Below are 15,313 nucleotides of genomic sequence, written 5' to 3'. Positions count from 1 at the left end.
GGGGGGGGGGGTCGAATGAGGAGGACGATCGCGGCGTGCGAAGTGATGCCAGCGCTAATTAAATGTAGCACGTTTATGTAACCGTGCGCGACTGATGACTATTTTTGTTGTGAAGAAGATCAAAGCACCTCTCTGCGCTGTGTTTCATTTCATTTCATTTAACATTTTAAGGTTAAAAACAAAAGAAAATTCTGCAAATTTCGTCAGAATCCGACGCAGCGCTTGATTGCAGTTAGCACTTTTTTTTTTTTTTTTTTAGTAATGCTGAGCAGGGGTGTCAAACTCATTTTTGCCGCAGACCACATTGTTGTTACGGTTTCCTCTCAGAGGGCCGTTTTGACTGCGAAATAATAAAAATGTTTAATCGTCTCATCATGTTTACATAATTTATGAACCGGAACCCAAATTGGAAATCCAGGGTAACGTATTCATGTTTGGTAACAGAAAAATGCCTTGTAATATCTCAACCTGATCGTTTAGGTTATATGACGATTTGAAATTTTGGTACAGATTTTTGAAACAAACATAAACATTTAACATAAACTCATGTGGCGGGCCTGATCTGGCCCCCGGGCCTTGAGTTTAACAGCGACAGACATTATTTTTTTTGCCTGTGTTTCTGTTTATCATTTTACTCCCGTTAACAATGTGTAATAGCCAAGATTGGCAAAGTAACTGTGATTAGCGAGCTTCAGCGATGCTCAATGCTAAAAAGTGACGGACATTTTTTCCACTTGGCCTTTATGTTTATTATGATGACAGCGTTTCTGATTGAAAAATAAGTAAATTCGTGAAATTAGGAGGCAAGAAGGCACGATGTGCGAGATGTTCAATGAGTGATGAGGTAGCGATTTTGGCAGTCGCTACTACAGATGCAAAGTTATGTTTTTTCGCCTGTGTTTGTGTTGTTATCATTAATTTTGATCGAAAGTTTTCACCGGACAGCAATTTAAAGCAAGATCTATGTGGGTTTAAAATTAGACTTATAGGTATGATTAGCGCTCTTTAGCGATGGTAAGTGAAATGCTAAAATACAATATGTTATTTTACCCCTGGAATTTTCCGTTTTTGATAATACCAGTATAGTTGAAGGTTGAATTACCTTAACATCGATGCCCATTTTTTGTATAGTTTCACATTTTTGACGGTGCAATAGTGGGAAAAGTTGATAAGGAAAACGTGCGTCAAACAAAATTCTCTCTCTCTGCATTGCGGCAAAATAATAATGATAAAAAAAAAAAAAAAAAAAAAAAAATCAACCATATGATGACTCGAAATTCATCCATCCATCCAGTATTCTTTGCCACTTATCCTTACAAGGGAGTGCTGGAGCCTATCCCAGCTGTCAACGGGCAGAAGGCGGGGGACACCCTGAACTGGTCGCCAGCCAATCGCAGGGCACATATAGAGACAAACAGTCACAATCACACCTAGGGGCAATTTAGAGGCTCCAATTAATGTTGCATGTTTTTGGGATGTGGGAGGAAACCCGAGCGCCCACCTGGAGAAAAGAACATGCAAACTCCACACAGGCGAGGCCGGGATCGAACGCGGGTCCTCAGAACTGTGAGGCCAACGCTTTACCAGCTGAGCCACTTGAAATTCATTCAACTCATAAATTGGTTGGCTGTATGTCAAGGTACTTCTCTCCACCAGTCATAATTAAGTGGTAAACGCATTCTCGTGTTTTTCGCCGTCACAGTTTGCCCATTAGCCGCCAGAGACGGACGGACGGACGGATAGGTCGCTCCGGGGCTTTAATTAGAGAGCAACTTTATGACGGGCACGCCAACGCCAGACTCGCCTTTTGTTTGCCGCCACAAGTACCTGTCGACAGGAAACGCTTTGTCTACGATAAAACCGGAATTCGTGCGAATTCACATCGTCACGTTTTGGGTTAGCGTTAAATCTCACCCACCTGTTTATATTTTACTGTGCTCTTTGAGTGACATTTCCACAAGATGGCGCCAAAGCCGCGACTAATACAAAAGTAGCAACTGCTGCTATTCGTTGTTATATATCTCGACTTTGACGAGATTGTTGTATGTTGAGGAGGAGCTAATTTTAGCCTGGGTCGTCAGCGCGAGTTATGGAAAGTCTTCACCGTGTGTCTATGTACGCGCGCTTCTCCTGAGCATGTATGTTTTAAACCTTTGTGTTTTCTTTCGGCTTGTCCCGTTAGGGGTCGCCACAGTGTGTCATCTCAGATGAACGCACATATTTGTGTGAATTTTTTATTTTTTTTTTGTGGGGGGGGGGGGGGTAGTTGATTATTTGGGGCCAATATCCGGGGCAGGGCTCCACCCCTATACCCCGTTCTTTTTAAAAACCACGCATCCCCTTTTACAGAATTGTGGCGCAAAAACATCACTGACGTCATCGACTTTCATCACATTATTAGTTTACTACACAAACCCTAAAATAAACAACCGTTCGTACGCCGTGATTAGATTTAAATCGTGCAAACATGAAATTTTACACATCCTTCTCCGAGATGGCGAAAAGCGTGTAAAAAGTACCGTATCTTGAGAGAGTCCACGGCGGTGTTATTTATTCCCCGACGGCCTGCCGCCTATCCTCTAACTTTCAATCAGTCCACTGGCGCTTACATTAACCCCACGCTAGGCGCTAGCGCAAAGTGCACTTAATTTGCTCGCGTCGACCGGCTGAAGCGACGGGAGGAAAAATACGTACGCCGGGGGGGGGGGGGGGAATGGACAAGAAAGGACAGAAATAGAAACAAGGAGCCTGGGGAAGAAAAAAATATGGATTGAGAATATGATTACTTGTTGAAGCAGAAAGAATGGAACCTGCAGGTATTTTTCAAAAATCCTTAAAACCAGAAAGACTGCATAATTATAATAATAATAATTAAGGAATGTGTGTAATTGCTGAGGAAATAAGACAAAAGAATGGGGAGAAATTCCAAATGAATGTACTCCAAGCCAGTCATATGCTGCCCCCTCCTGGTGTGGAGTAGAACATCACCCCCATAGAGTCGACGAGACAATGACAGTAAAAACAGTAAAAGCAACAGAACTGGCATATGCAAAATAACGCCAAAGTATGTAAAAAAAAAAAAAAACACATTTCCTGAGAAAGTAACGCCACAATATTCATATTTCCCCCCGACATACATCTTACAAGAAATTGTCGATACCACAGCAACATTCACGTATACTTTCTTACGTCTTTCTTACTGAGCCTTGCCATGAATACCAAAAATCCATAAGTGGCAAATCTCTTCAAACTGAGAGGATCACAAAAAAAGGGTTGTACGACGTGTAACGGAGTTAAAATGTTCAGCGGTAAACTATAAACCTTACGAATGTAAACTGTTCTTACGATTGGATTCATTTCTTTCGAAAGAATTGACCAAAAATGCATTTGGACAATCGTTGAAATCATGTCACATAAGTGAGTGAGTTCACCTTTTAAATTATTCAACACAAACCTACAGTACTTCATATGAGGCTGATCAATAATATTAGCTAGCATGCGGGCCTAAATCAAGGTCAGGCAAGAAGTTTTATTTAAAAAAAAAAAAAGAGTCAATTTGGCACGACGCTATTGTATACACTCTCCAGTGTTTATACGGCACCCTTGCTGCACCTCGCCACATATTTCTTATCCATGCAAATAACTGCGGCTAATTGCTAATTAGCTTCAAATTGATGACTCATCACGGAATTTTCCGCTCAATTGACCGCTCATTTGTCTACGGAATTGAATGTGGCACTTCCCGTATTGGGCCGGAATAAGAACGATAAAAGCTGCGCGCGTCGCACGCTGACCGCCGCGCTCGCTTGAAGCCGGGCTTTGATGTCACGCGCGGGGAAATGAAAGCGAAATCTGTGTCGAACCAGCGCGGACACGCTCAAATCCGAACCTTCGGTGACCGACATCAAAAAGCTGCGTGTCGACTCCATCAAAGCCATTCCAGACCACGTCGTGTCCATCTGGATGCCAGACTGAGATCCTGCTTGATGGAGGGCAGAGGTGGCAAAAAGAACCCACACTCTGTAATTAAGTACACATCGGCGCATTTCGAAAGCGTCTCTGGTAAAGACAGACCTACTGATTCAACGCCCAAGTAAAAGAAAACAAAAATTCTGAAATGCATTTTTGATTGTTGTGTTAAAAAGACTCTGGTTGGTGAAAAAAAGTACGCATTCTAACTCAACTCCTTATTAAAAGTATAACAATGAAGACTGAAATGTACTGAAGTAACTGTTGCCCGCTTAAAAATTTCAAATTGGCAGCAAATAATTATTGATGTATTAGATAGGGTTATGGCCTGATTCCATGATGCCATTGCTTCTCACCTACAGACATCACAAATAACAAGAACCACCACGATCAAAATGGGACTCACAGTACTCATGGTGACTCTGAACGGTGTAGCGGCTGCGGCAGCGGACGTGGCCTCCAAGGCGGGCGGGGTTTTGTCCATCGGGCTGCCGGGCATGCTGCGTCGGCGCCCGGACTTCTCTGGAGGTGACTCTGCATAGACGACAACAAAAACAGAAAATGAAACAGAAATTTGTTTACAACGAACGTCTGAATCTGTAATCGACCCCTAACGGCACGTGCGGAAAGGAAGGGCTCGGTGTAAAAAGTCTGAGAGCCACTGATGTAGGATATGCTAAATGTTTATTTTATTTTTTTTCATAAACGACTTGTATGGGTTTACTGGCCACAGATGTCCGTGTTTTGTGTTGTTTTTGACAAGCAAGCTTGCAAGGTTTCCGCGCTCGTCAGCACCGACCCCGTCTGCTAGCCTGCGCCGAATTAGCCATCCGCTGTTTAACGGGCCACGTTGACGGCAGAAGCGGCGGGGCACAAACTGGCTCGGCAGACGGAGGAATCGCCGTTTCTGCCTGCGTAGCGTGCCGCCTTCCGGCGCGAAGACGCCCACCCCGCCGTCCGGCGTCAACATCAACACCAAAGCAAACACGAGACGGAACAGATTTACTTTCCCGCCGCGCCAATTTCAGATTTCCTTTTCTCTCCCACAAAGGCCATCTGGATGCGGGAGCGTTTGCTACCGTAAATGCTTTAATTGAGACAACATGCTCACTAGCAACCAACACATTTCATGGGCTGGTGTAAAAGCACAACAACGCAAATAACTGCTAAAGCTGCCGTGCTGCATGGACAGAATTTCAAATCCTTCACGATTTAGCTTTTCAACATCCGCCGAGAAGAGTTAGAAAACACACAAAGATGAGTTTTCTTTGAAGTAGCTCTGGCATGCTAAAACTGGTCCGAAATGCTCGATTCAAACCGACATGGCAGACGTCCTCCTGTCATTTTCCTCATGGCTTCTCGAGGCTTTTTTGTAGGTCTACTCAAAATTCGACTAAATATCATCAGTTAAAACGACTTCGGGGGTGAATTTTTTAAGAATGTGCTTCTCACCGCCTTGCGTGATGTGTCTTGGGCTAATGGGAAATAATCGATTATACGTAGACTCATAAAATTCCAGTTATAGCACCTCATGGCGACATGCCAGATAAGATGACATGTTTTTATTGTTTTTTAATCAATGGAAAATATTTCGCTTGACACATGCTTCCACCATCTTCCTGTAAATGAAGAAAACTGCTTCTATCTAGATAGCAAGCACAATTATTTTTTATTTAAAAAATAAAAATCACATAAGCACGTCTGCTTAAATGTACAGCGTAGCGATTAATAAATATTGTACAAATGAAAAAAGTAAGATAAAATGTATTACAGGTGATGGAAAAATTGATAAATGGTATTAAACGTCCCTATTAGATATTTTTCATCACCTGCCAGTACACATTTGAAAATATCCATCCATTTTCTGAGCTGCTTATCCTCACGAGCGTCAGGAGAGTGCTGTAGCTAATCCCAGCTGTCATCGGATGGGAGGCAGGGTACACCCTGAACTGGTTACCAGCCAATTGTAGCAATTAAAAATAATAATGTATAGTCGAATAAGATATCCTTCCATTTTCTTTGCCACTTATCCTCACAAGGGTCGCGGGGAGTGCCGGAGCCGATCCCAGCTTTCAACGGGCAGGAGGCGGGAGTACACTCTGAACTGGTTGCCACCCAATCGCAGGGCACATAAAGACAAACCGCCGCACTCACAATCACACCTTGGGGCAATTTAGAGTGTCCAATTAATGCTGCATGTTTTTGGGACGTGGGAGGAAACTGGAGTGCCCACCCGGAAAAAAACCCTCGCAGGCACAGGGGAGAACATGCAAACTCCACACAGGCGGGGCCGGGACCGAACCCGGGTCCTCAGAACCAGCTGCTCCACCGTGCTGCTCAAATAATATAGTGTATGAAAAATTGTAAGACGGCACTGCACAACTGGTGCTTCAAAGGTAGTCAAGAAGCTTGCTAGCCATGTTGTTCAAAAATGTCGCATTCCAAATGGAACGGACGAGAAGAGCGGGTTGGCCCCCCATCGGTTCCTTGACTATACACCCCCCCCCCCCTCCGCTTCCTTCCTTCCTTCCATTAACATTCACTAATATAGGTCACGCCGCACATTTCCTGCGTGTGGAACGCTACATCAAGCGCCGGTAAAATCCCTTCGAGGCGAGGCCGACACGGGGGCATTCCCGTTGGAAAATGAGCGCGGACGGTAAAGGTCGAGGGTGAGCTGTGAGCGAGTCTCCCCTGAAAACAAAACAAAATAAAACAACCCGTGCGGGCGGGTCTCGACACGTCGCAAACTTTTGACATGACAGGATGTTGTTAGTGTGACATTGTCGACGTGCTTTGAGCCGTGGTGTCGTTTTATTGGAGTGTTGGGAAGTAACAGAGTACAAACACTTTGTAGCCACTTTAGTACATTTTGGCGCGATCAGTACTTGAGTATTTTTCTTCCGACTCTTGGCATTTGAAATCAAGTATTTGTACTTTCTACTCCTTATTTTTTTTGTTCGTTTTTTTGTTTGAGAAGACCAAGCCAAAGAGGCAGAGAAGAGCCCAAACTCCAGAACACCTTTGAGCAGTTTTCCCTCTAAGCTGCGCAACTGCGCATTTGCGCACTTGTCGCGCACTCTCAGCGCAGTGAACTACAGTGTGACGTATTTTATGTTATTTTTTTTAAATCACGGGAGCACACTGCCGCTCACAACTAGCTGCTGCCCGGCCACACCGGGCCACACACTCTACTTCCTGGTTTACCTGACACCGCCCCCTCTGCTCTTAAAGGGGTAATTCCAATTGGTGTGTAGTGTTGAAATTCCACCTCGGCACAGCCTGATCGAAGATGAAATCACAAACAATACATTACCCAAAAAGCCAATTATGTATTTTAAATATAGGACGTAATATTAACCCTAAAACTGTTTGGCAGCATCATTCATCTTTCAACATGCATTGCTAAAGATATTCTGCAAGCAATAATTCTGTTTTACACCAAGAAAAACAGACAGGGATATTATTGTGGGTTAAAAAAAAAAAAACCTGAAAAAAAGCAACATTTCAAATTTATAGTTCATAGTTGGCTTGATTAGCAATGTATTTTTTTTTCGTTTGTTGACATTTTCAGTGTATGTTAGCAAAAAACACAAAATTGTTCTCAAAAATGTTCTGATGGGAATGTAATCTGAACCTTTTAATGAGCCGTGAAACTTCAATGGATGACACCGATTGGCCGCAGTGCGTACGTCTGATGTTGCTCAGAGTGGTCAAAGGGGGGCGCTCACGGGCTTAGTGTGTTTGCTCAGACACGTAAAAAATTAGAGGGAACATTCCCTGTGAGCATTGTTGTATGTTTGTATGTGTAAAAGAAGCACTTGTTCAAAGGTTTATAATGACCGTAACCTCGATGTTAATTTTTGTTAGTTCGTCTATGGCATTTTGCGTTGTAGGTTAGCATTATCCGAACTGTTGTGAAAGGAAATAATTGTATGCTTTTGTTGAACACTTTGTTACTCAAACATACAATTGATCAGTCTCTTTTGTTGTATGTCAGTTTTGTTCATCTATTTAAAAGAATGGAGGAAAAAAATAAAAATCGGAAAATAAATGTGTTTTCACTGCGTCTTAATATCGGCGATTTTGACCCGTCAAGAGTTGGGTCAGGAACGTCTTCGCCTGCGATCGATGTGGGTTCACCGTTGTTCCAAAACTAAATCGATAGGCTCCCACCGGCGGTTCAGCTCGCCAACGATCTCGCCTTTCGTGACCCGCGGCAAACCTCCGTCTCGCTATTTTTGCCGCTTTTACCCGCTGACGGCTAGCCCGGGAAAAACAAAAGGAGAAATGAGGACGCAAACAAAATAAATAGTACGGCGGCGGCAAAATGACTGCGAGATGTCGAAGCGGAAATGCGGTGGTAAGACTGCTGCACTACACATGTATATCGTTGAGTGCAAAATAATAACAATAATTCAGAGAGTCTGAGTTCTTCGCAATGACAAGAAGCCGACACCCTCAGGGCTGAAAAAAAAAAAAAAAATATCCTCCAAAGAGAATGAGGAGTCTTGTGCTATGACAGGAATACACACACGCACGCTTTGTAGTTAGTTGCCTGACGTCGATCTTAAAATAGACGCTCGGCAGTGACGAAGCTTTCTGCTTATTTCTTCGGTTTTTGGAATACTTTTCGTGGTTGAAGTGATCCCACACGGGTTATATTACAGACCTTCATCAGATAACGGCAATAAAAAAAGATTATTGTATCTATGATGTAGTGTTTTGATTTGTTTTCTACCAAATTCCCCACAAAATTTAAACTCAGCGGTTGATACGTTTTCGAACAAATCCTGACGTATTGCGATCCAGTCTGCAAATGCCTTGCTCTTTGCCCTCATCGTTAGTTTTACTTCATTTGACGCAGTGTTTGACGTCTCTCGCCGGCGTAGATTTCCTCATTGAGTACAAGTAGCTATAAGTCATCATGGAAACGATCACCCAACTCTTGTGTTAAAGGTTTACGATTACATAAATTCACCCCAAAATCCTACCCTCGAACCTAACCGCGAGATTTAAACCCTCATCCTACCCCTACCTCTAACACCCAAAACCCCTTCACCGTCACTTGATTTTTACGATTCCGTGGTTGAGAACTGTGAGTTGACAAAAAAACAACAACAGATTTTCAGATCAGTCGCTCTGACAGGACGACTTGAGGAACTGTCAAAACTTTGCCGCGTTGTTTTAGATCCTCTGCAGGCCAACGAGACGCCCAGTCAGGGGAAAAAATAAAAATAATAAAATATATATATATATATACATATGTATCACACGGCTGTCAGCGAGATTCTGTTTCTCCTCACCCCCTTCAGGTGCAAGACGACCCACCTCGACGGGCTTGCGCGTCGTCTCTTGAATTTAAATGCGCTGCATTAACGTCAATCACGGAACAATGCGATGCGAGGCAATTTAGACTGCCGGGTAGCGCCGTCTCATTAGCGACTCGTCGCCTGAACGGCGATCCGTGTAATAGAGGTCACAAGACGCCAACATTTCAGGCACGCTTTTATCAGACTTTACGGCTCGCTGCAAAAAAAAAAAAAAAAAAATACCAAAACACAAGACTGCTTGCTGCTCGTGTGGTTGCTTGACCCCCCGAGATGTCGTATTAACGCAAGCCGAGAGGACAATCAAAAACGTGCCAAGATGGTTTGCAGTCGAAACGCAGCAAACTCGAGATGACTCCAGTTAGCGGACACACCGAAAACACTGCGGACTCGGATGATCTCGGATTGGCAGACACTGAAAACCCTGCAGGGGATTCGGTTGCATCTGGTTCACTGACTCACCTGAAAGACCACCACAGAATCAAATGGTTAACCAACCGCCTCGCGTTGGCGGACGTACAACTAACACACAAAGCTAATTCTGTCACACGTTCATGCCATGGTGGACTTCTTTTACCAGTCCCCCCCAAAAATCTGGTTTTCATCCGGCAGTAGCATTCTTTTGAGTGCTAGAGGAAAAAGAAGTGGTGGATGTTAGGCAGAGGAAGTTCTTGTCGATGGAATCTGTCGTGATTTACCACCGACTCTGCACACCATCCCTTTAAAACAGAGCTGTCTCTCTCTCTCTCTACTATGTAATCTGATTCCATATTTATGGATTACAGGCGGGATTAGCCTGCACCTGTCGTTGTTATTGCAGTGCTCAGAAGTAGCACTGACTCATTTGGACTGTCTCCGTTCGTGTACCAAAGGCTCGACGGCCGAGAGACATCGGGGAAGAACGGTAGGTTGAAGTTCTTCACCGACTCCAGTTTAACGGACTCAAATGACTGTCGTATTGTTGCAATTATTTGAGCAAGAGGACTCACCGAAAACACCACAGACTCAGATCGTTTGGTCGTATTGAGTTCGCAGACTCAAGACAACCGGTTGTTATGGTTCACTGAATCAAAGTAAGGTACTCACCGGAAACACCAACGGAACGAGTTGGTGAACTAACCAGAAAGACGCCGGACTCATTGCAATAGTTCGCTGATTTAAGTTAGCGGAAAAATGGACTCAGATGATTTGAGTTAGCAAACTCGGATTATTCAGACGTAATCGTTCACTTACTCCAGTCACCAGGCTGGGATTGATTCCATTGTACGGGGTCACTACAGACTTGCGTTACCAGACTCAGTGGAAGGACAGATAATTTGGTGACTGACTCCAGTTACTGGGCTCGGATCGATTTCATTCTATCAGGTCACGAGTGACTTGGGTTAGCGGACTCAGTGGAAGGACGATTGAGTCAGATGATTTGGCTGTATCAATTTCCTAAATTAGCATACTCAGATATTCACGTACATGTATTAGTTCAGTGATTTGAGCTAGCAAGCTCAAGATGATCAAGTTGTATCGGTTCTCTGAGTTTGCTGACCGAGATGATTTGGTTATATCCGTTGACTAAGTCAAGCTAGCAGACACGCTAGAAACACTCACTGTGGACTCGAGATGGTTCAGGTCTACCGGTTTGTGGGCTGAAATCAACATTACTCATCAGAACTCAGACAATTTGGGTTTATCGGTTGACCGACTTGTGTTAAGAGACCCACGGAAACATGGGATTTAAAAAAAAAAAAAAAAGTCACAAAACATCTGGGGATTGCGTTTGAAAATAAACAAAAAAACCAACGGGAACATTTTTAAAGCAAGCAGTAAGCTGTACAGTTGACAGTACACTGAGAGGAAACCGGTTTGGATGAAAACAGCTAAGGGCGATCTAGTCTGGTTTCTCGTCTTCAACAACACAAAGTTTCACTGGGGAGCTAAATAAATTTGACTAAAATACAAAGATACTCGGCTCCAAATAATGGGCTTCTTTGGGGGATTTGGAAAGTCTGCCAGAGTGTTAGCTTTACATTTGAAAGGAAAATGAGGATTATTCTGTGTTGCCCCGCTACATAAATAGAGAGAAGAATATATGCCCGTGAGCACGGTTGTCTGCTTTGCTTGTAGGAGTTGCTGCTCCGCGTGCTAAAGTAGCAGTTGTGTGAAGGCTTACCAAAGTTGCCAAGATCGTCTAAGTGCATTTTTCCCTTGAAAAATCCTGACATTGGGACTTACTGAGATTTCATTTCTGGTCTTGACTAAGTTTTGCTTCATATAGGAGATACAAACGATGCACAAGTTTTAAGACGTCGGAGGACAATTGAGGCTAGTTTTGTTTACTTGTTTCACGAGATCTTCAAAACTTTCAAATTCTCCTGTTCAATTACTTGATCCTTTCCTTGAACTACATAGTACAATCCTTACGTCATTCTTTTTAAGTGCAGTTTATGTATCTGTCCATAGATAGCTAGATAGACAGACAGTAGCTCTATCTATCTATCTATCTATCTATCTATCTATCTATCTATCTATCTATCTATCTATCTCTATCTATCTATCTATCTCTCTCAGTGGTGTCAAACTCATTTTTGTCACGGGCCACACTGTAGTTCAGGTTATGACTGTGAAACCATAAAAATCGTTAATGGCCTCATCGTATTGACACGTGGAATTTATGAATTACGTTTCGAATCAGAACTCAAGGGTAGTGTGTTTTTCAACTATTGTTGATGTTTGGTAACGCACAAACGCTTGCAAGGCCTCAACATTATGATTTTGGTACAAATTTGAATGAGGATCACGGAAGTTGACGTACATGATTTGCCTTCGCGGGCCACATAAAATCATGTGGCGGGCCGGATGGGGCCCCCGGGCCTTGAGTTAGACACCTGTGGTCTATCTAATAATCTTAGTGTGACTAGTTTTAAGACTTTGGTGGTCATTTTTTTGGGAGCTGGCCGTGTTTACTTGTTTCAAAAGAATCTTGCCAAGTTGAACTTTGCTGTTCTATCGGGAGATAACTTTGCTATTCCGAATTGAAAGACGTCTTGTGCTTGTTTTTCAGGCCCAGGCTTCACCGGTGTACACAGTGTCATGTGCTATGCAAATATCACTAAATTGGCGAGAGAGGGAGACAGAAAGGGGAAAGAGAGAGAGAGACGACTGATAGCAGACTTTCCATCCACCAAAAAAATAAACAACAACACACGGACTCACGCGGCCGCCAAAGGGACAACGAGCATGTCGAGAGGTGCCTTGCGAGATGAACCTCGAGATTAACGCTCAGACGGCGGTCTGAGATCAAGGCAACGTGTGTTCGTTCGCATGCGTGGTTTTTTTCTGCACGGATGATCCCGATAGCGACATTTAAAGTGACGCTTTCATCTTTTTTTTTTTTTTAAACGCGGCCGACAAACACTTAGCGGCAGCCTTGAGTTTGTACTTTTCGAAGAAAAACAGAATCGAGTGATGTACTGCGCCTTCTTAATTTGAAATGGTCACAACGAAGCCTCGGTGGGGTGAATGGGGTTAACCTCTCATTAGGTACAAATACTTTTTTTTTTTTTTACTATATTCATGATTTTTTGACGACACAATACGGCGTGAAAGGGGCTTTATTGGACCCCCTAAGTCGGCAAATTTGCGTAGAACACAAATGAGTGATACTGAACTTTTTTTTTTCTGAAGGCTAGCATTGACGTGCATTGTGTTGACGGATGCTAACTCGTAAGATGGAAACGTCGCGGGTCCGTTCTGCAGTACCAGTGGTAGCCGCCACCTTTGACACACGATTAAAGGCAGCGTGAAAGCGGCTTTCATGTGCTGCCCTCCTCGACCTCTCACATAGACAGAAAAAACTTCGAGCTTCGATCGCCACCGACCCTCCCCCCCTTCTCCCCGAATGGTAGGTCGACCCCGGGCGACCGACTGTCAACTGTTGCCACGGCGGCCCTGAGCTAGCGTCAGCGCGCGAATGCCAACGTCAAACTGTCATGAGCTGCGCCGGAACCAGAAATGAACACGAGTTGCTTTAAATGCATCCAAAACCACGCTAGCGAATGGTAGCTTGACATCTCCTCGATTGGGGATTCTTAACTGGTGGGTCGGGACCCAGAAGTTTGTCGCTAACAAGTAAATGACACGAGGGTCCTAGATGTGCAACAATATCAAGATACTTGTTCGTGCACTGGACGTACTGTAACCTTATCAGAGCGATCGCACTGTTTGTTACTCATGATCATCATCATTGCCTGTTCATATCGAGAGAAACAAACACCGTAATGTATATCGTTAGCCAAATGCAACAATTGTCCAGATAATTTACAACTGTTACATATTACAGGAAGATAAAAAAAATCTTTATCTGTATGGATTCTCAAGGCCATGGTGATCCATTTTTTTTGCTTTTTGTAACATAACATGAGCGGCTAAGCGATTGGGCTAACAATGAGGCTGTTTAATTATTGCCTACGCACTTTTTGTTGACTGGGATCTGCATTTTGTGTCTAGTTTAATCGCATCTACTCTTATAACCCTTAACAACGTTTACCGTTTATATGCAAAATAACCATTTTGACTTACGCGCAGTGGAACTGTTTGACACTGACTTGCTTGCTGGACGATTTGTATTGTGCCAGGCTAAAATCTGCCACCTGTTTCTGACAGCCAAAAATTATTTGCTCGTTATAATTAGCTAATTTTACATTTTTGTTTGCCAGTTCATGATGTTAGCAAAGCTCTTAGCATGCGAAGTATAAAGTGATGTTCTTTTCTGAGAACTAACAAGTAAGTTTTAATTAATTCACTGCCATTGACGGCATTTGAAGTCAAATATCCAACTGGGAGGGCAGGCAGGGATGAGTACAAAAGGGAAACTAGTTTGTTTTTTCCCCCCACTTATGACAAGTTATCAAAATGACGATTCTATAAAATTTACAGGCAAAATTCCTTTTCTGTAGTTTCAGTACAAGAGTTTAGTCGGCACTTCTACATTTTTACGTCATTTTTTTTTTTACACAAATACCTGTACTCCTGCTAAAGTACAGCGTTGAGTACTTTTGGTACCACTGTCCCATGGCGAGAAGCAATGTACCAGATTTTATTCACTAGATGCCGTTTATTACCCCTGCTTGCAGCCGACCGGGTTCGACTGCGAGAGCGACTGCGCTGACGCTGCAGTCGAGACTTGCCCAGGAATCTGTAGTAGTAAGACCGTCTGCCGGATCCCTTCCTGGTAATCCCTGCCATCTTTTTCACGCTACTCCTGAGTCTCTGTTCCAAACTCAAGTCCTCTTCCGTGAGTAAAAAAAAAAAAATAAAAACAAAACAAAACAAACAAAAAAAAAAAAAACGGGTTGTTATCGGAAAGTACTCCTGTGCTCAAACTCCTGCATTGTCCAAACATTCCACAGAGCAAAGTGAGGAGATTGCAGCTGCTCTTGTCCTGCCTGTCCCTGCAGCTCCACCTTTAAAACACTCCCGCCCCCACTACTTCAGAAAAAAAAAAAAAACAAAAATAAAAGAAAGTTTCCCACAACGACATCCCAGAAGTTGGGAATACAGCGTGTGCGAGCGTGTATCCTGGCAGGCAGGAAAGCTCCCCAAGTGTGGTAGGAAGGAATTTTATCGCGAAAGAAAAAAAGACCCCAGAAAAGCCAGCGCTCCCTTGTCTGAGACGACGCAGAAAGATCCCGTAGTGACAGCGAAAGTACACGCAAAACCGCTCTCTCTGCAATAAAGAGGAAGAGCCTATAAGCGCCAGAGAACCAAAGCAAATAAGCGCAGATAAAGACTTCAAGGGAACAACACATATCAGAAAACAACGTGCTTTTGCGGGCGTACAACGGAATTGGGTTTGGTCGCGAGATAAAACAGCAGCTGGTGTTTTGTTGGGGGGCACTTTCCAGTCATTTAGGTCATGCTCCTCAACAAAGCTTCAATTGATGGCAAAGAAGAACAAGTCTGTTTGCTTTGAAAGGAAAAGAAAGAGTCTCTCCACCCATACGAGCTAATAATCATGATCT

General features: G+C 43.5%; 1 protein-coding gene across 7 annotated transcripts in view; it reads right to left on the bottom strand.

Moving 5' to 3' along the window:
- The window catches only part of LOC133491243 (disabled homolog 2-interacting protein-like), a 92,603-nt gene that overhangs the window by 44,159 nt on the left and 33,131 nt on the right, over positions 1-15,313 (bottom strand). For 6 of the 7 annotated variants that reach the window (XM_061802226.1, XM_061802225.1, XM_061802227.1 and 3 more), the window contains one exon: positions 4,376-4,503. In XM_061802226.1, coding sequence (XP_061658210.1) covers positions 4,376-4,503 — 128 coding nt within the window. Of the gene's footprint in view, positions 1-4,375; positions 4,504-14,413; positions 15,014-15,313 lie in introns of those variants that run through there. The other variant, XM_061802228.1, reaches the window with a different exon arrangement.

This window comes from Syngnathoides biaculeatus, chromosome 17 (genome assembly GCF_019802595.1).
Source record: "Syngnathoides biaculeatus isolate LvHL_M chromosome 17, ASM1980259v1, whole genome shotgun sequence".
In the NCBI taxonomy this organism is placed as follows: Eukaryota; Metazoa; Chordata; class Actinopteri; order Syngnathiformes; family Syngnathidae; genus Syngnathoides; species Syngnathoides biaculeatus.
Note: the sequence above shows the minus strand (reverse complement) of the source record. Positions and strands in the feature narration are given on the sequence as shown.